Source organism: Toxotes jaculatrix, chromosome 15, assembly GCF_017976425.1.
Source record: "Toxotes jaculatrix isolate fToxJac2 chromosome 15, fToxJac2.pri, whole genome shotgun sequence".
NCBI lineage: Eukaryota > Metazoa > Chordata > Actinopteri > Toxotidae > Toxotes > Toxotes jaculatrix.
The window spans coordinates 4,552,281-4,574,188 of record NC_054408.1 but is presented as its reverse complement, the minus strand read 5'-3'; the positions used below and the strand labels follow the sequence as shown (position 1 = coordinate 4,574,188).

Genomic DNA, 21,908 nt, shown 5'->3' with positions numbered 1-21,908 from the left:
TTAGAAAAGTGAGGAGTGTCTACCAGGAGTCAGTATACGAGCATAAGAGTTCATCTAAAAGGGTTAAATGCAAAGTTTATGCTTGATGGTGATGCAATGAGTCCCAGAAATGTGGGTATCATATATGATACGTACGGGCTCACAGGGTTAATTAATTCACAGAATTAAAAGGAACCCCTCCCCTTCCCCAGCTACTATGCACTGTCAACCCCCCTTCAAATCATCCCGTGACCCCCCGCAGACAGGGTCCTGACCCCTCCTGCTGGTGTACATGACCTCCACTCAGCTCACCATGACAGGCTTGGGCAGGCCGTGGTCTGGAGAGCAGACAGAGCTCAGGGGTCGTCCGAACAGCCGTCCCTGAGTGGGAGACAGTGAGGTTGGGGACAGGGGCAGGCCGTCCAGCTGTGTGTTGGAGCCTCTCCAGAAGGGCCAGTTGATCAGAGACCTCTTTCTCTTAAACGACTTCTGCTGACCAGGCTCTGCAGAAAGAAAAAAGAGGAAGCAGTGAGCTGTGGCTTCATTTGTGCTTGAGTTGAAGTCACAAGAATGCACTGAGCACCGAACTGCAACACTGTGACCTGTATAACAGTTTATGTAATGTTTATTTTTGTTATAACGGCTTTAATTTTCTTAGCGAGTGAATAGTTAAGGAGCCAGCTTTGAAGTCATACATGTTGGACTTTTTCAACATGCACATGGGAATAACGTAATGCAAGACTTACGGCAAAGAAATGAAAATCATCTTATGGCAATTTTAACCAAATAACTACACCCTTAAAATTATGATTAAGGTGACAGACATAGATGGACAGTGTTAAACAGAGAAAGACACCAAAAAGACAGAGACAGAAAAGCAGAAGAAAGAACCACTGATTCAGTGTTTGAGAGAAACATATGCAGACATGACCTCACGCTCAAGAGGACCATTTAATTTGAAGAGTGTGTGTGTTTATCCATGCATGTGTGTGAAAGCATATATACATGTATGGGGCCCTCTGTGTCTTTCTTAAAGGCTTATGACTGTGTGTTCCTTGTTGACTGCTCAGCGGTGCCAAGTCACAGTGTCTACATGTGTTGTCTGTGTTTATGTGTCCATCTGAAGGTATGTCTTCACTGTGTCTACATGTTCTCTATGACATAACGGCTCAGCGTGTTTCTGCAGTTATGAAACAGCATACTGTGTGTGCACTGAAGTGCACGTTAACGAGAACGTACAGAAAACATTACTGTTTACTGTTAGTTTACTGTAACTTTAAAGACACTGCAGCGGGGTGACTTGGCTCTAGTTCCTTCTCATGTCTGCAAAAAATCCAATCAGTAAATTGATAAAGGAAATAATCATCAATTAAAGCGCTGTGCTGGACTTGCATCTACTCTAAAATATCTGTGTAAAGTACTGACATCTGTAAATGTGCGATCACTGTAGTAAATCTTTTAAAGACCCACTGTAGAATGATTCAACTGTAGAAACTCTGATTTGCCAACAATCTTGAAATGATAACATTTATATTATTAGGCGATTGTGATTTGTATCCAAGGGTGGGACTCTCCTAACAAACGCAAGATTCCTTCAGTGGGTGGAGGGCCCAGCAGTCCAAAAGGGCCCCAAAAAAATATGTGGCATACTTCACACAGAATCCATTATTTAACAATCTGCCGTGGCGTCATGCCCAAATACACTCTGGAACAAAGTTCAACAGTAACAGAATTACTGGCCTGCTCTGGCACTTCTCAGCAGGCCGTCGCCATCATTGAAAAAACATGACCTTGCTGTAAATCAGGCGTTACATCATTACAGCTCTCCAGTCAGGGAACACTTTTAGAGAGGGGGAATGAGGAAACAGACAGACTACTTGTCGACTGGGTGGTCAGTGTCCGTCATCCCAATACAATCTTCTGCTGGCGTGCTACGAAACAGGTGCTAGATGTAGTACTTCTCTTCATGGGCAATAAAACACTAGAGCAGGCATGACTCGTTCAGCTGTGACCAGTAATTGACTTATGGAGACTCTTTGCTTCCTTTTAGTTCCTTTTTAGTAGTTCTTGTATTAACTAAAACCAGGTTCTTTATTTAACCATAACTAAGACTTTTTTTTTTTTTAACCCACCATCAGCTTACTTGTTTTATTTTATTTTTAATGGTCAAAGATTTTTAGAAGGAACCATTAAACAACATCCTGATGACAAAGACTTTACATCAGAAACTTGTTTAAGAAAGAAGTGACACGGCACTTATTGGCCTACTTCTTGCTATTTTTATATGTCACACATATTGACCTTACTTAATAAATCAAAGCTGCAGAGCAGTCAGCTCCAGAGGATGAACCTCCTGGACACCTGGCTGTTTGATTGTGTATTTTGTGGTGGATGACGTGGCTGGTGGAGGGGACTCGGCTCTGTTGGATGTGAAAACAGGGAGACTTTTGGCTGCTGCCAGGAAGAGACAAGCTAGTTTTACGGCTAATACTATAGGAAGGATTATAGGTGAATACACACCAGTTCTGTTTTGAACCTCTGGCATAAACATGGGCTGTGAGTAGGCCTGGGTACTGAACCTCAATATTTTTTTCGGTACTAGATGAAATGTGTCAGTAGCACCAACTATTGAACACTGCCAGGTTTGTTTGAGAACAAATGTCTGAAAATTGGCTTCTGACAAAGCTACCTCTCATTAAACACACATGTTCGTTAGCTGTCGGGTGCGGGCGTGAGCGATTAGGTCTCTATGGCGGCAGGGCTGGTATGGAGCGATTATGCAAGATGCTGTTATGCTTGAGGCAAAGGAATCTGAGGCGAAGCTTGTGGTTGGCAAACTGGAGCCTCCTTGACTGCAAAACACACACTTTTTCTCCTCAACTTGTTTTCCTCTAAACCTCATCTCCTCCTTTTTCCATCCCGTTCTCCGTTTCCGCAGCTCATCCTCGCTCCTGTCTCCCGTCCTCTTGTTTTTACTTCTCTTCCTCCTCCTCCTTTTTCTGTCCCTCTCACTTTGAGGTCCCCATTTTCAGTCTGTCCCTCTGTAAATTCCTCTTTATCTGTTATAGTCTGTTGTTTCTTTTTCCTTCACTCCCACTGACCTTCAGACTTTCTCAATAGCTGCGTCACCTCTTTTCACTTTCCATCTTCCCTATTCTCACACTCATCCTTCCCTTCTGGGGTTTCTTCCTCTTTGTCTGCCTGATGTTTTTCTTATTTTGACTCTGCGTCTGTCCTGACCCCTGCTGTAACCCCTTGTCCACTAAAATCTCCTTTCCCACCATTCTCGATGACTCCTTTTCTTCTTCTTCAGCTGTTGATTCATCCTCAGAGCTTACGATATGACTGTATGCTTTAGAGTGTTGAGAATGAGCGCAAACAAAGTGAAATGGTTTATGTAAGTGATACAAATTCTGAGGAAGTACTTTTTGTTCTGCATTAATACTTCTGTATCCTCATACTTCTTCTTGTGGTTTCACAGAGCTAGATTTATGGATGGATTCTTGACACTGACCAACCATCTATTTTGAAATCTCAACTATCATGTTGAGGAAAAAACTCATATTTTTTGTGGTTCTTTTCCACCGCACATACTTCCACTGCTCTTACTTTATGAATCTTCCTCATCGCAAGAAGGTCCACGAGTAGATGGCCAGTGTTGGCATTGGTTGTAGCCTGTTGCCTTGTTGTTAAACCTGAATGCAGATTTTCTTGGTTTTAAAGTTCAAAGTGCTTTTAAAGTTTTTACCTCACACAGCTATTTGAAGTCGCCCACAAACAAAACTGAAGGAAAAATTCTTTCCTTTGTTCTGAAAAATGTCTCCTCAAGAAAAGGTTCTGACCCCTGAATGGGAATTACAGTCCTGACCGTCTGTCTTACCTATAAGTTGAGCCTGTCCTGGGGCAACCTTGCTGGGTTTGAGGATGAACTGGCACTGGGTGTCTGGAGGGAGGCACTGGTCCAGAAGCAGCACCCCTGGACAGTCTGTGGGGCTCGCTGGATCCCTTCCTAGTCCTCCACCATTGCTCCCACCATCCCGAATGTGGCTCATTTTGATGCTGAAGGGAAACTCGTGGCCTGAATGAGAGGTCAGGGCCCAGAGGTTAGAGGGGAAGGCTCTGGTATGCGCAGTCTGTGCATGTCACATGGAGCCAAAGTAAAAAATCTGAACCAAATTAGGACAGAACTACCACTGTGCGATGATGAATCAGCAATCTTGAGTTGGGATGTTAGGAATTCAGTGTGAACTACAGAACAAAAGATTATGGTAACAAAATGTCACTGAAATACCACCATGACAAAAACACTGTGTGCTCTGAAATGCTCCCAGATGCAGAGTTTTTGGTGAACAACTCAGAAGTGACCCCCAACTATGGGCATTCTCTGCAGCAGTACTGCCTGGTTTTCCAAATCCTCCATAGTGGGAAGAATGAGACAGAATGTTTTTTTTTCTGTAAACTTTAAACAACTTATTAAAGATATAATTGTAGTAATATACAGTGCAGAATAAGTTATCCTATGTCTTATTCCACAGCATGATGAGGTGAGGTGAATTCCTTTCTTGAGAGAATCTTAGGATAAAAAGAGAAGAGTATTTTTTCTTTCTTTGTAAACAGTTGATTTTTTTGCCGGTGGTATTTTAACACCAGGGTTTTACATAGTAATGTCCATGACTGGTGGGCTCACCAATGAGAGGGTATGGAGGGTCGTCCTTACTGGAGCTCACCCACAACCGGTGGTCTTTAACGCAACCCTAGACAGAGAAAAAGAGACTCAGGTTTAACAAATTAATTTTATATCTAAATTTAAAAAATCTGCTTATCTGTTAATGTCCTTTCATGAATGTTTTACAAAATTACTAGTGCTAGTTTTTTTTTTTTCCCCCAAACAGTCTAATATTTATACTCTCTTTTTTTTAAACATCACATCAAAGTACAGTTACTGGATATTAGGCTAAGTATCAGCACTGGTCTTTGGTTACTCACTGATATGCCAAACTGCAGCAGAGCCATGCGGATGACATCAGCGGTGCTGTCTGTGTTGCTGACCACAAGCGTCTTGGCCTGGTGGAAACATTATGGAAATATCTGGTTGTTTGTGTGTTAATAAATTATGGCACTGCCACTGATGCCATTAATTACCCACTTAAAGACAGACAAGGCAATCAAACAATATTCACGTCTGTGCTGAGAGAAGTAAACCAGAGGAAAGAAGAGAATCTTACGTATGCACAATTTCCAATATCCTTTGCAAAAATCTTGAGTGGAATGGTCTTGGGGTCATCCTTCTCTTTTCCCTCCATTATCCGGCTGAGTGTAGAGGAAAAGGAAGGAGGTCAGCGTTAAAATGGAAAGAGCATTTTAATATAAGTGAAGTTTACTTGGCCAGTGCAGTACAGTGATATGGGAGATTAACATTTGGAGTTTAAACCATCGTGTAAAATATAAAGAAATTCATCTTATTTGTAAATACAGTATATGTATTAGCTGTGAAGCTTTAGCTTGTCTGTATTCATCATAGTGGTTCAGATCTTACAAAGTCATCTCATAGCTTCTGTCCAGCCACTTGATTTTTATTAAATCACACTGTGATTACTTTAATTCACTTTGAGCTTTGGCTCCTATTCAATCACTTCTGGTCCATCCAAGTCAAATCTTTTATGCTCTGTTAGGGAAATTTGATTTGCAAAACAAACAGAAACAACAAACCACTGCCAACAAAGTAACAGGGGTTGTAACCAGGCATTTACCTTTTTATGAGCACCAGCCATTTGTCCTTGTGCTCCTCAGAGCTGAAGAGCGGCAGAGAGAGTGACAAGACAGAGGAAAGTGTGTTAACAGCAGTTATCTGTTTTGCTCTGTTATGTAAGTCCTGCTGGGAGAAAACCGCAGACACTGCCCCGAGCTATGACGGGATTCCTGGTGATGGAAATTGCAATGGATGTGGCTGACTGAGCCGTCAAGGCAGGTGCAAATATAATATAAAGTGCAGTATATATGGATATGTTTGCATGTGTTGTGTGTTGCATGTTAGTGCCTGTTGTGGGCGTGTGGTCTACTCTAGTCTTACTGTGGGTGGATGAGTGGCTTTATGACTGAGAACTGCCTTCGCGCTTAAGGGTTTATGGATTTTGTGGTTGCGTGTTCACTTTTTTTGTTCCCTTCTGTGATGTACATCCGCACTTCAGAACATAGTGTACTCTTTGAGAAGTATACTTGAGTTCCTCAGAGAGGCATTTGAGAAATATGTTTAGTGTGCTTGGCATGAGTAACTGTCATGCAATACATGCAGAAGTGCGCCATGAGGTTATGCAAGAGGAAATTTAGTTACACCGAATCGCTCCTGTTTGATTAAATTAAGATAATCTGGGAAAAATAAAACTATAGCTCATTTTCCAGGTATTCCTCTGCTTGAGTGTGAACAGTTTGCTTATGCTGCACTGTGTGTGTGTGTGTGTATGTGTGTGAGTGAGTGTGTGTACCTGAAGGTGGCCACGCAGTTGCAGGTGGGCCAGCCCATGACAAAGCTCCTCTCTGGGCTGGTGCTTCCTTCACACACCTCCTCCATGCAGTTCGCCGTCCACATCTCACACACTCTGACTTGGGCCTTCACTTTGAAATGAGTGGGAGACCTGCAAAAAAAAAAAAAAGTGTGCCACATTACAATTTATTCATCCGGGATCAAAATTATTGTCCATTCCTTTTAGGTCCATCTGCTCAATTAATTAACTGACTTATCATTTCACCTCTGTACTAGACTCTACGGTAAATGGATTTATAAATATTTAGGGAGAAATATTTGTGTGTGAGTAACCCTGGGACGTTAATTTTAATTGAACTTAGTTTTCTTCACGTAACGTATATTCCATAAACCTCCAACATATGGCAATCTTTTAAAAACACTTAATATAGAAGCAACACATTAAAAGATTGGGCTATTTTAAGAGGTTAAAAACAGACATGCTCAGCAGAAGAAGTGTATTTATGCACCACTACATCTGTGATTACAGAGGGAAAAACTCCAAACGCACACATGTGGAATACACACACACTCTCCCTGCTATTACACAGATATAAAGGCACACAAACACACATACACATAAATTAACTTCTCCAGCTCTCTCTCTCTCTCAAACACACACATGCCAACACACATTCCTCTAAATCACCCTGTGTTCAGCCACAATGCAATAAAGCCAATTATAGCATATACTCTCTGTGCTGGAAGGGTCATCTCCGCCCACTGGCACATGACTCCCTGGACGACGGACCACAGAGGTCCTGCTGTGTCTGCACTGAGGGGTGTGTATGTACAGTAAGTACAGAGCATAAATCTGTTTCCGTCTCTACGTGTCTGTGCGTTTATATGTGTGTGCGTCAGGGCATGTATGTGTGTGTGTGTGTTTGTGGACTTCAAAAACGTCAGTGTGCTCTTTAAGTTTCTATTTTTGAATGTGTGTGTGTGTGTTGCAGTTTGTGGGTGGGGAGCCCCATACTGTAGGCCCAGGGCAGGCCAGTGTGGCTTTGATCTGAGCCAGGCTTCATATGGATTTAATTGGCTGGGAAATAATTATATAGTGGGGAAAAACGAGGGAGGGAGAGTGAAAGAAGCAGGGGATTTAGAGAATGGAGGGAAAGCTAGCGAAAGACGCAGCTCCGTCCTCCACAGATTACTGTTTGCTATCGGCGTTAGAGACGCAACCAGGAACAGATGACATGTTGCTTCTTGGTTTCTAAAATTTGTTTCACTCGATTTTTTCCTGTTTATGTCTCCCTGTCTCCATTTTCCACCTCACTCACAGCCACATAAACATAAGCACATTTATTCTCTCTGTCATTTGACAAGTCACAGAGGGAAACTTACTTGGCCTTGGCGACGAGCAGTGTGTCGTTGAAGAGGAAGAGGTGTCTCTCCTGCGTCTGCAGGCCTGTCTTTAGCTGTGTTTGGGCATGGCCCAGGAATAGGCGGCCTGGACACTCAGTCAGGAAGGCCTGGACAAGGGGACATGACTCTGGGCTGACTGGCGTCAGGCAGCTTTCCCTGAGGGACAAACACACAACACAGACACACAGAATGAAATACCCTATTGATCCCAAATGGAGAAATTTGTGGCAACAACTACTGCGGAACTACCACTGAGCCTCCAGGTGTTTCAAAGCAGCTGACAGAAGAACAAAAGAGTGAAAGTGCAGGAACTGTGTGAATATAAAATTACAGAGGAACCATGCTGAATAGCCACAGATGCTGTAAAACTATAGACTTTCAGGGAAATCTCTTGTTTCAAGCCCATTAAAGGATTCAAACTGGAAGACCTTTAGGTCAGAGCTCAGGTCCTCTAACCTCTGAGATACCCACTACCGGTTTGAATTACTGTATTTAATGAACAACACAAAGCTTCGAGATTAAAAACTGAGTATGCAATAAAATCCTGCAGTACATCAGCTGAATAGGATATAATTTAAACTTTAACTTAGATTAGCACTGTGAAGGTTAAGGCATAAAATGTGTGCCTGACAACGTGTCAGTGAACTAACTAAACCTCAGTAAACACAGGAGAACCTAACTTAGAGTCTAAATCTAACAAGGGAGGATTATCAGCTAAACCTGAATAACCTACAACATTTTCTGTTGAGCTTTGCGCTGGCCGCAAGATCACAACTACCAATACACATTCAAACACACAGATTTGGTTTGGAGAAATTTATAATGTATGCTCTCCTTATTTCCAGTGTTTTTTACTGTGCTGCATTTGCACTAGGGGATTTTCCAAACTCCTCCAGGGTGCAGAAAAGATTCAGCAGCAAGTATGTAACTAAAAAACATGAGGCCCATGTTGTGGTGAACCAAACTTGAAAAAGGGCTGTGAAAAGACCAATGTCCAAACAGTCTAATTAAAGTCCAAAAGTGGAACATTTACCTCATTATTTCCTGCATTTCTTTACTGATTCTTCACCGTTGCAACCACACACAAAATCAAGCATTGTCATTAAAAAATATATATATATTGAACCCACAATGGTTTGGCTACAAATCATGTATTATGTTGCACAAGACGGTTGGAGAAATCACAGAAAACAGAGATGGCTCTATTAACTCAAAGTGAGAAAAGGCTAAGATGGAACTACAGAGGCTCCTGCCAGCGTCAACGGGACTTCCACTATTTTGTATGAGGTAAATAGTGACTGTCATGTAATTTTGCAATGAATCGTAATCCAAAAACCTTGTTTATCTTGTTTTTATATGTTGCCTAGTCTCTTTTGTTTTCTCTTTTCCTTTCCTTCTTTCAACAAATCACTTCTAACTACTGTTTCGAAAAGTTCTATAAAAAAAAAGTTGCTTGCTAGTGACAGAAATAATCTCACGTTTTCCCTCTTTTTTTTGTTTCCATGCTGACAATATATGCCACCGATGGACCGATGTAAACAGAGGGGAATTTTTGGAGGCAGAGGAAGTAGTTTAAGAGCTCCATCCTTTCCTGTTTACCCTTCACTACTAGATAAAAGACCTTAGACTTACACACTCATGTACTCATTTTCTATCTGTCTCTGCCCTGCTATGTTTCTTTTATGTACATAAACATGTACACATGTTCTCGGCTCTCTCACGCATGTACACACCCACTTCTCAACACTGTTGCTACTTCTGTTACAAACGCACATCCGTGATACTTACGAGGACAAACACACACACACTTCTGTCGGTAACCCATTCAACAAGGCGCCCAGAAGTAGTCAAAGTCTTGTTGGGAGGACAAAGAAGCTTGAATTCTCTCATACACCAAAATCCTTCCAGCTGCATTGCGTAAGTGATTGGTTACGTAATTAATTAATGAAGAACAGACAACTTCGCTGGACAGCTTCCCTCTCTGTATGTCTTTGTGTGCCATCCAAAAATGAACCCAAAGGCCGCTGAGGGAATTCAATTAAAAGCAATGAATGTAGCCAATTAAGCACCGAGGCACTGGAGTTAAGAGGAATACATCTTTTTTTTCTGGTCAGCAAAACTTACTGTATCAAGGACATGACAACATGTTTTAACAATTCCAAAACAATCAGCTATTGTTCCAGGAAAAAAGAAAATACATCCCATGTGGTATACTGTGAAATGATTTCAACCCTCTTTGAAAACATTTACATAACTCATGCACCATTCCATTGCTTTAAATCAAGGATCTCTTTCTTAGGTTGTCAGGGAGCCTGAGGCTGCAGCATGTAAATCTTAATTTTAGGAGTCAGCTCTTCCAGCTTGATGTCATTCTGTGACATGCCTCTATATTTCCCCCTCGCTCTGTGTCCAAATTTCTTCTCCAAAGAAGTAATAAAGTTCAAAATATTCGCATCCAAAGTTTTCTCTGTCTTCGACATGTGACTCACCCAGCATCAAAGCTCAGCTCCTATTGGATTTCTCAATGTGGCAGTGACTGCTCTCTTAATGTCATGTCACATGACAGTGCGGGACAGCGGGAGGTAGAGGACCCCAGCAAGGGGACGCTGGGAGGATTTTTGGGTTCCTTGATGAAGTTGCTCAAAAAGTCTCAAAAATTCCTATTGGGCTTATCAACTGCACACATCCTCGCCTTATTGTCAACGTAGATCCAGGAAATTCTCCTGTCAGAAGAGGCCCCCCCCCACACACACACTTATACATATGGACAAACCTTCCTGTAAAGCCCCTTTCACATCTCGCTGCCCCAAAAAAGACAACATCTTCCGTATTCACCACACATCCCTCCCTCCTGAATGTAAGATTGACAGCTGAGCCAGTCGTCCTTTGAATCTGATGGATGAGCGGCTAACGGCTCCATTGTACATCATGTGATGTTGATAAATTGAGTGAGCGGCCCACCCGCACATACATGGCCACCTTTGTTGAGGAATGGCTCTGTGGAACTGTTGACTTTTTGAAACACAATAAGGGGCCGATGTACAAAGAAGCGCACAACACTGCATACTAATGTCCCCGTGTCCCAGCATGAATACTTAAGCAGCACCGGGCAAGATTTGTATATAAAGGTTGATTATATCTTATCAGCATAACTTACATCTCTCATGCACACCACCACACTACACTGACCGGATGGCGATGGTTACCGAACAGCGTAACGTCACCTCAGCTGTCAAATGGTCAACCCTGACCATGCAGACAAACTCCCTCTGGGCAGCCATGACACACACTTATATAACTCTGTCCATCTGTTCAGCTTTATTAATAACCCCCCGAGTGTGTGTTTATGTGTGTTTCTACATCTTCTGCATCATCCGTTTTTCTGTCTTCGGCAGCAAATGTGACTCCACCAACACATTTGAAGTTCTTATGCCATCAATCCAAGATGAACCAAGAAGATGAAGTAAAAGAGGACAGTCACAGATGTGTCCTGAAGACGTATGTGCATGTGTGTGTCTGAGCGAATTTGTGGAAAGTCAGAGAGTGTATGTGTATGCTAGTCCGTTTGTGTGTCATTCATTTAACTTGTACGTGTGTGTGTGTTTCTGCTTAAGGAGGATTGCATCACCAGTAGTTTGACCTCCTTGTCCCAGATAAAGCCTGTCGAGACAAGCAGCAATTGACAGCTCAGTGTGTGTGTGTGTGTATGAGAGAGCGAAAAAGAGAGAGTGCGTCTGTTAACACGCAGATTAAAGAAGACGTCATTTCACACAAACATGCACCAGTCTGTACCATCTACCAAATCCACAGTGGCAGCTTTTGTTCATCACTGCAATAAAACTGCAGTAAACATGATAATGAAGACATAACACAGGCATACGATCCTGAATTACACTCCAACTACATTTATAACTAAATATTTTTGTAACCATATATTCTATCATCTTGGAGAGGTACTAACAAATGAACTACAGCCAATTCTTCATAAATGGATACCTACGTTAATCCGATTATATCGCTTATGATTTGACAAGAGCCTGTATTTTCTTTGAATTTATATCAATTTTCTCCTTCAATTCAATTTTCTTTGAATTTATATCAAGCTTTTCACAGAACAAGAACTCCCTGAGCTGAAACCTCAGAAAAGCTCACGGCTCAATCACTGAAAAAGTGCTTGCTGCTACTGGAAATGAGGTTTACAAGAGTGGAATTTCCACATCATAAAACCAAAACAAGAAGTTAAAACAGGCTGAAAAGCTCTGTAGACCTGAGGAGAACTGTGGAGTCAGGTGGTAAATCTTTCCAGGTCCTTCACTACGAGCAACGCCTTTCACATTACATTCACCATCTGATCCACTTTCAGGGCAAAAATCTCCTTCTTTAATCCCATGAGGATCTCACAGTCCGGCTTACAGTGCTTCATTAACAGGTGATCTCAAGTGAAGAAACACTAAACCAAATAATATATACACAGGCTAGCAGAGCTTTAACATCAAAATAACTGCTCTCTGTCTGTTTCACCCTCTGTCCTCTTCCCGTTTCGATGTGACTCACCTCACCCAACAGACTTTGGCTGCACCAGATCATTTCCATAGGCAAACTATAATGTCATCCCTGACTGACACACAATGCTACTCTGGGACACACACACACACACACACACACACACACACACACAGGATGAGGTCAGAATACTGAAATGCTTCCTTTTTTCAGCCAGTAAAGGAGAAGTGGCCAGTGGCTATCAGCCATGATATCCTTAGCAGAGCTCATTACTAAAACCAGGAAATGTCTTTTGCATGATGTGTGAGGGAGTGAGTGTGTGTGTTCATGTATTTGTCATTTTGAGGGTCAGCTGTCCTCGGACACCCAGAAGAAAAAATCAAGCAGAGGGTTGAGATTAAGTAAATACAGTAATATCCTGACAAGTACATTAATATAAACATGTGTTTGTCCACAAGGGCACAAGAAGAATGGACTGAAAAGGCTGATGTAGTATGTGAACATTAAGTGCAGTCAGGTGGTTTTTGGATTTGTGCGTGTCGCTCTGTGGTGACACTCTGGCTGAGGGTAGGTAAGCGCGTGATCATGTGTTTTTATGCTTTATGGTACAGTCACCTTCCTCCTTCCAGTATAGATTTCATTTTTCTGAGCGGGAGGGGGCTTATACTCCAGTTTGAACCCATAATACCCTGCACTGTAAGCCTGGAGGCTGAGAGATGAGGTTATACTTCTGGATGAGGTGCAACAGTGTGTGTGTGTGTGTGTGTATAGGTGATGTAAGTGGCTGAGCTGAAGGCCAAAGAGCCTTTCAGCGCCTCCTGGCCTGATGGGAAAGACAGGACAGAGAAAGCAAAAGAAAGAGTCACCTGGGATATTAAAAGTATAAAGAAATATAAAGAAAGAAATATAAAGAAATATAAAGAAATATATATTTTTTAAAAATCTCTTTTGAAAAAAAAAAATCTAAATTAGTTCAATGTTTACATGTATTTTTCAGGCATCCAGCTATTGCTTATCAAATCAAAATAAATCTTTTGCCCTTTGATTGTAATTCTGTGCTTTGAGACCTGGTATTATTATCCATGGAGCTCTTATCTGGTGGACTAGTGAACAAATGACGACTGCAAAGAGCTGATGCTGTTCACTGACCATAAGTTGAAAGTAGAGGAAAGAAAAAAAAAGAGGAAACCTGACAAGAGAAGAGACATTTTGCAGAGTATTTCACTGAAAGTGGCTGCTCTGCAGTGTTAAGTGCTTTGCCATGATAACACAGAGCTAGGTGGATACATCACCTATATTATTGCTGTTATTGCAATTGTAAATAATAAAATTTCTACTGTAAATATGCGTATATACTAATTATGATATTGAACTTTTCTTACTGATTTAATCATCAGAATCAAAAAGAAACTGACTCCTAACTTAGACTGATGAAAGAAAACTGTAAAAGTAAAATAAATAATACTGTTACTGTTCCTGTTACCCTACAAAGTATGTCAATAAGAGAATGGCACATACAGCACAGTTACTTTCCCTTAGCTGTAATAACACCCGAGCCAGTGTGATTTATTTGGATAAAGAGAACAGTGGTGATGCAGTAATGAGTAAGCCACGGGCAAGTATTGTTGGCAGAACTGATGTATCCATTAAAATTATTAATAGTACTATAGGGAGGTATAGTTTTTATAGTTTTTAACAGCTACAAAAACAAGTACAAATTCATAACAAAGAAACCAAAACAGAACAACCATCTTGAAAACATGGAAATAAATGACTGTCTCTGTTGAAAGAAATTCCCAATAATCGCTGTCATGATCTTTCACCTTCACCTACTGTGAGTCACCTGACCACTACAATTTCACATCTCCCCCCTGGTAACACCCCCCACGTGCACGCATATCTACATCCGGACATTAATGAACACCTCACACACACTCACTGACCTCCATTGGCCCATACACCTCCTGATGAGAGGCCAAAGGTTAAGGGTGACAGCTGAGAGTGTCAAGCCCTGGCTCCATACCTCCTGAGACTTGTAAGACACACTCACACTGGCCAGACTTGGACAGACTAAGCGACTCTGTCAGTCAGCGTCTGTTTGTCTTTCACTCAGTAGCTGGCCTGTCTCTCCCTCTATCTACGCCTGCAAACAGAATATGTGAGTTGTCCTTCTAACTTTCTCCTGCGTGCACACGCACGCACGCACACGCACACACTGCCCCAAGAGCACTGGCCCATTTAACAGCACTGGTCTAAATGGTCCAGTTTCACAGTTCTGCACAGTGTTCTGCAGCCCGGCCTGATCTCCCTCTGCAGTCGCTAAAAACTGCCACTAGCATGCACACACATCATAAACATGTCACACAGTTGCACCACATCAAGTTTGTCAACAAGCGCTTGCTCATTGGAGACAATGTGATGGCATAAAAAACTAGATTTTAAAGCCTTAAAACGTCTTTGAGGAGAAATTTGAGGATTTTCAGCCATCATCCATAAGGGACATCATATTTCTTAAGGGATCCTGATGCACTTCCTTTTGGCAGTTATTGATTTAACTTCAAGCTGTTTATTTCTTGGTGACAAGCTAATTTTTTGAAGATGAAAAGGTTCATGAAATGCCAACAACTGCTTTTTTTTTTCTCCAAAATTCCCACAGAGCTGGCACCAGCAAAGAGTTAAACACAGTATGTTTGACACACAAAGTTTCTAGTAAATAAACACTTTCCCCAAGGGGTTTGTAATGGCTTGTTTCCGACCCTGTTAAAGGAAGGGGAAGGGATTTGTGTGATAGTGGGCAAGGGTGATGAAAATCCTGATAGCTCTGGGAGAAGTAAGAATTTAAGCCCTCTCTAAGCCATGAATGAGACAGGAAGGCCAACGTCTCAGTTCTGATGTTTGAGGCAGATTTAAGGCAAAGTGGGAAAATAACCTGAAACCTGAAAAAATAATCTAAACTGTAAAGTCAGTTTAAAACTTTTTGAGATTTTCTGCTCAGTCTGGTGATTTTAACCTGCAGTCTCCCAGCTTCAACTTTTTTTATTCTATAATCTCAATGTTATTGTCCCCTTAGAACTCCTGAGTTGGTCTTCTGTAACTGAATGGCTGAGGAAATGCAATGAGAAACATGAAAACTACCTTAAACCTTACTAAACCCCTTATAAAACATACAGTCAAGCCTGAAATTATTCATACCCCTGGCAAATTTTGACTTAAAGTTACTTTTATTCAACCAGCAAGTGTTTTCTTGATTGGAAATGACACAGGCGTCTCCCAGAAGATAATAAGACGATGTACAAGAGGCATCATTGTGGAAAAAAATATTTCTCAGCTTTTATTTACATTTAAAAGTGCCTTTAAGTCAAAATTTGCCAGGGGTATGAATAATTTCGGGCTTGACTGTACCTCATTAGTAAGAGGCACCACAATTTCTACAGAACAAAGAAGAAACGGAGAAATAGATCAAATTGCTGAAAAAGTGTGTAATAAATCTCGTACAGTGGGTTCAATCTCTTTCAGTGATGTTCCTGCTGCAGCTACCACTGACAGAAATCATTGGTCCATTGAGAAACTACAGGCCAACAATGATGTCAGTACCACGGCAACTCTTTATTACTGAAGCAGGTTGTGTGTGTGTGCGTGTGTCTGAGCTCATACCTGGATGTGCTTCTCGATCTGGTAAGTGCTTTGCTGATGACCAGTGACGGAGCCGACTGTCGCCTGTGAGCCAAGGTCTTCATCTTCTACACAGTCAAAGACAGAGAGAGAGAGGAGAGGAGATGGGTCAATGCAAGCGCTGACTGAGGGTGACGGTTTGCACCATTTGGCATCCCATAATAAATAACATCTAATGCTTATTTAGATGGCGATCATATAGATTCCAAAGCACACAACCAGCACTGCTTGAAACTTGCAGGAAACGTAGGCTGACAGAGAAATGGACAAAATTCCTGTGTGTGTGTGTGTGTGCGTGGAGGTGGGTGGGAGGGAGGGAGGGGGAGTAAAGGAGAAGTGACAACTGTGAAGAGGGAAAAGAGGAAGTGAGCTAAATAGTTAAAGATGGAGGCAGACAGAAACATGAGTGACAGAGGGATACAGAGGGAGACTGAAGTGGAGAAATATGTTGTCGCACAATCGTTGCACAATCTTTATGATCCTTCATACATTCTCACTGTAACATGATGAATTGCAAGCTCCCTCACAGAAGTATGGTAGGCATCCCTCTGGCCACCACAGCTATTTCAATTAAACCTAATCTATTTACAACATACCAAAACCATGTGAGCCACCCCCTCCCACCCCCCATCGGCCCAAACATACACTGCTTTCATTCAATCTGGAAACGGTTAAAAAGAAATTCAAAAGTAGAAACATTAATTAAATAAGACTTTAATTCCTAAACTTATTTTGCAGTGACTTATGGGGTTAACATTCCTGTCCTACAGAACTGCTGAAGGAGGAATTGGACTCATGTTAGTTATACAGACCACAGCAACTACACCGCAGCATAAAATGTAACACGATGCATCATGGGACACCAGAGTGAGTGTGTGGACAAATGGAAGACGCATCTACTTTTCATTTCTCCAAAAAGAAAGCTTTTAAAATACAGACATCACAGTGAGAAATCGTGAAATAAACTGGTGTTCTTGCTGAAAAAAAAAGGCCTAAAGTTAAAAAAAAAAAAAAAGACACACGGGGATGAAAAGCTCACATTTTCTATGTTTAACAGTGCAACTACAAAATTACCCTGACAACTATTTCATTCCATTTTAGGTCACTTCAATAGGGTTTACAGTCCGGAGAGGAAAATATTATGGTTGAGGTTAGGGTTAGGTTTTCATTACTTTCATGTAAGAAACTGGCCCAGCTGAGTCTGCAAAGTCAGCAGTTTTCCATACATATTCCACAAGTAACAGGTTTTTGTTTGTCACACGCTTCAAAGGCTTGAAGGCAACAGTAACATTCATAAAGCGATGTGTTCATTCTTCCTGCAGGTGTTGGGTGACTGACAGGACGCATGAAGCACTGATATGAAAACACACCACGTGACATGATAAAAACAATGAAGCTGCTTGTGAAAAGAAAAAAAGAATCAAGCCCTGATGTCTCAAATAATGCTGACTGTCTGCAGAAACCAAAGAGGAAGCCTGGACTGCAGGCGCTAACTTAAAAAAAAACAGCAGTGTTATCATTTCAGCTTGCTCTGCAGTACAAACACTGATATACAATATACAGTACATGTACATGTCATGCATGTACCTGCCATGCATGTGAAATACAGCTCTGGATGAACCCTCAACATTTTGACACAAACATCTGAAGAATAACAACCCCCGAGTGAAGGGAGGCATGTGGAAACTCTACATTCTGAGTATTTTCTCCGTCAGTGACGATAAAGCAAAGCTCCAGTTTCTCTGCTCTGGCTGACAGCTCATTTCTCACAACTTCCTAAAGCTGAACTGAGCGCAAAAAAAAACTTTCCAAACCAGGGCAAAGTGCAGCAGCTGCTCACAGAAAAAGGGGCTACAGCAACAACATTTGTAGATTAATGAGACAACAAGCCCAGGGAAGTGGTGAAATACTTGCAGAAACTTTAAGTCTTCTGAAACCAAAACATGAGCAACTGTATTCTATTGCTAAAAAGTGAAGAAACTGGACAATAACATCACAACAGTCCTTGGAGCTACTGACTGTAACTGTTGTACAGTAACTGCAAACCATCATCTTGGTTTTAATTCTGTGGCCAAGTTTACACGTTGAATAAATCTGGGTTTGTTTTATCATTAAAACACCATTATCAGAGATATAAACTTTGCCCAGCCTTCTTTTTGCACACATAGGCAAGATAATGGAGGGGTTTTCAGGGTACCAAAGACAGACTTAGATATCATCATTTTCTTTTTTTTCCCACAAACCCCTGCTTTCTGCTGTCTTTTTGCAGATCTGTCCTCACCCTTCACTGTTCACATCCTGCAGAGATGTTTGCTGAAACACGCGCTGGAGGGGGGCGCTGTTTACTACAAGTTCACCGATCAGCTGCTCGAGAATCACCTCTTCAATCCATCAGTGCGCATCAGGGTCAATGACCGAGACAGGAGGAAAACTACAAGAAATAACTGAAGCCTAGTGGAAAGTCAGAGGACATGAATCAAATGTAAATAAATTAAAAGGGTGATGGATGGAGATGAAAAAAGTTAAAGCTAAATGTTTTGTTCATGGCTGTAATGAAGAGCAGCCTAAATTTAGAGGAGCCAAAGAGGATGGCTCCGCAGTGCAGGAGTCATTCTTTTGTCTTTGTGTTGTGACCCGCCTGCCTGATTGACAAATCATCATAATCAGCACATAATCCTGTTTTGGTATTTGTTTCTTTTTCGACTCCTCAGCTCAGATATTGCTTTATTCAGGATAACACAGACCATCAGAAATGTTATGTTTTTATCGGTTGAATAGTTGTTTAGTTAAGTCAGAATGTGTTAACGTCATTACAAAATATTAAAGTGAAGTGACTTTTTGCACACTTAATAATTGTATCCTACCATTTGCACTTTGTGAGCAAGAGATCCAAAGTAGTTTCCAATGACAAAAAATTCATAAGAAAAATGAAACGTGCTGAATCGCGGGATAAAGGTCCAATAAAACAAACCTAAACAAGATGTTTAAATGCGTGTTCTCTCGATTAAAACGCAGCCATGGCTGAGTGACACCAAATCTCTCACCACCGACAACTTAATCATTATCCAGTCCAAAAACTGACCTGACCTGAGAGCACACCAAGATTTAAAAGACCAATAGGAAAAAAAGAGCTACAGTAATCCAGTAAAACATTACGGAAACAACGATTAAACCAAACAAGTCTGAGATTTAATACAGAAATAATCTCCATAGGACTATCTGAGAGTTCCGGGAGGGATATCATAAGATTATGATACTGGTAAAATCACAGTTTCGCATCTCATAAGGGTGAAATCTCAATATACTAATTTATCCTTTATGAGCGCAACAGGCAACTCTGCGCGCAAAAACGCACACATCAGGGGTCAACTGTGTCCAGAGAGGATTCTCCATCCGCACCAAAGGTCCCGCAGAGAAGCGTGACTGTTACCTTTTTGTTGTCGGTAAGCGCTTTGCTGTCTCCCGTCAGAGAGTCGGACCTGTTCTGTCCCATGGTCCCCTGCTGCGGTGACATGGTTTCCATCAAGGCTGTACAGATCCACGGGGCCGAGCGCACCGACAGCAGCTATATTCCCATAATACGAGTGATAAGTCCAGAGTTTACCCGGCGGAGAGCAGAGCACGAGTCCGAGGAGAATCCATGATGGAGAGGAGCTGATGCAGAGGAAGAGGACGCGAAACCCGGACGCCGTACTCCAAACTGTGTGTCTCTGTCTGAGCGCTGTTAGCTCTGAGCGCTACAGCGCTGGTCCGCCTCGACTGACTCTCATGTTGTAAAGACAGCAGGGGTGAAACGCGCTACTTCCGCTCTTCCCTTTCAGAATAAAACAGGAGACATACCTGCTTTTTTGTGTAATACGAAGTAGTAAAATTAAAACAAAGAGTATAAAGAAGAGATAAAACTGACAAATACTGGCAGCGCTTGTTTAAACTACAAATAGGCAAGTGAACTTCCGGTGTTACATTAACACAAAAGGTTGGACCATAGACTGCATAAAACTGTACGGGTCAGCCGGCCGAGAACCTGACAACTTAGCTAGCAGCAACCGAGCTAGCCCAAGGCTAATCAGCTAATCGGTTTTCACCGCTGCCTCCGTCCACTATCCACTTACAGTTACAGCAGCACACAAACAACAGCAGCCGCCTACTGATGGAGCTGCTGTGTCCATGCAATGTCCGACTTTTTTAAACAGAAAAATGAGACGAAATAAAATTGTAGCCCAGTATTCCCGCAATAAACGGACTCTGAGAGCACGGAACACAGCGCAACAGCGTTCCTAACATTAGCTGCTCCGGTCCTCTATCTGTATCAGCAGCGACCATAAATCGGCAATTAAGTCATAAGCTAGCGGCACAATATGCTAATACATGCTAATTAGTGCAAACATCCAGGTAAAATAGTGAGAAATTTACTTACCGAAAAAACTGAAACACAGACTCCTTCGACGGTCGGTTAGTACAGTCCACACCACAACAAGCCATACTGTCACAAAAACCTATCCGAACATTGGCAAACAAACACGGACACTGCAGTCCCTGTCAACCGCTGGAGGTAGCCGGAGGCCTCTGGATGTCGCCGCCTAGCCCAGCCGATGCTTTAGCAAAGAGCTAACTGCCAGCGGAGCTGTCACTCAACGTAACCACGCCCTAATTTAGGTTGTAAAGTTGGCTATTTTAACATGGGGGTCAATGGAGAATTGCTCACTTCTGGAGCCAGCCCCCAGCGGCAGCCGAGGAACCGAGACAAGCTTTTTGAACGCGGAAGTGATCCTCACTGCTGAAACCTACAACTCCCCCTTTGGGTTGGACAACTGAACAAAGCAAGTAACTTCCTGGTTACCACACGTGCTCATGTCAGTTGTTTTTGGTAATTTGGCAATTCAACCAAGGAAGATCCTGGTTCATTAGCTACTTTTGTGGTCCTGTTTCAAAATCTAGTTTGAAGAGGTTTTTTGATTTAGTTCATCTGGCCATGAAAATGACCACGAATGAGCATCTGGTTGCATTAGAATTAGTTTTATTGACCAAGATGTTTGCAGTAACAAAGCATCCATCTCAGAAATTTACTTCACTGGGTCCAATAACAAAAAATAAATCATGGGCGCAACAGGATTCACAAACACGGAGGGAATAAATCTGTATCTTTATACAATACTTTGACAGCATAAAGAACTAAGATACAAGGAGCCTGAAAGATCATGAAAAGCGAAGATGTATAGCAGAACAAGAAAATATGTTATATGTTTATATATGTAAACAGTGTTTGTTGCTTGTGGAAATTTCTGAGCCTGTCATTTTCTAGATGCAATTTGTGCGTGTGTTGTTTCACTTTTGTCTCCATCTATTATAAACTTGTGATTCTTCTGTAAATGTTGTATGAGCTGTACTCTCCTGTATCTTAATCATTTTTTTTTTTTTTTTTTGCCTCTTTTATTTTGAAGACAGAACATAACTTCGGGTCATATCCTGACCTCATCTGCATGTCTTGATGAAGCTCATGTATATGAAAGCATGCCTTTAACTCCTGAGCTTTTTTTGTGTACCTACAAGTGTGTGTTTTTATTTGAAGGACTAATCATGTGTTTTCCTTGACTGGCAGTCAGTGCCATATAGAAGCTGACTGTTTGCAGAGGGTCCAGGCCAGGTGTAAGAATGTACACCCAGGGCCAAGAATAACATGACTGATGAGGAGGAATGTCCACAGTATGACACATTTGCCTTATAGCTACAGCTACAGTATACCTCACTGTAGGATAACTTCCCGAGAGGGTGGGGGTGTTTACTTTCAAAAGTCTGAAGGTAATCTGAGAGCACACACCTCCATTAAAGCTGAAGTGATTTTTTGACCATGCAAATGGAATTTTAGGAT

General features: G+C 41.8%; 1 protein-coding gene across 1 annotated transcript in view; it reads right to left on the bottom strand.

Moving 5' to 3' along the window:
• Nucleotides 1-19,751, bottom strand: part of arhgap20 (Rho GTPase activating protein 20) — a 31,602-nt gene extending 11,851 nt beyond the window's left edge. The window contains exons 1-10 of the mRNA XM_041057701.1: nucleotides 19,470-19,751; nucleotides 16,022-16,107; nucleotides 7,844-8,020; nucleotides 6,462-6,611; nucleotides 5,730-5,771; nucleotides 5,205-5,289; nucleotides 4,966-5,043; nucleotides 4,667-4,733; nucleotides 3,860-4,057; nucleotides 292-482 (exon numbers count right to left, since the gene is read on the bottom strand). Of these exons, the coding sequence (XP_040913635.1) occupies nucleotides 292-482; nucleotides 3,860-4,057; nucleotides 4,667-4,733; nucleotides 4,966-5,043; nucleotides 5,205-5,289; nucleotides 5,730-5,771; nucleotides 6,462-6,611; nucleotides 7,844-8,020; nucleotides 16,022-16,107; nucleotides 19,470-19,562 (1,167 nt within the window). The 5' untranslated portion in view covers nucleotides 19,563-19,751. The remainder of the gene's footprint in view (nucleotides 1-291; nucleotides 483-3,859; nucleotides 4,058-4,666; nucleotides 4,734-4,965; nucleotides 5,044-5,204; nucleotides 5,290-5,729; nucleotides 5,772-6,461; nucleotides 6,612-7,843; nucleotides 8,021-16,021; nucleotides 16,108-19,469) is intronic.
• Between the last annotated feature and the right edge of the window lie 2,157 nt (nucleotides 19,752-21,908).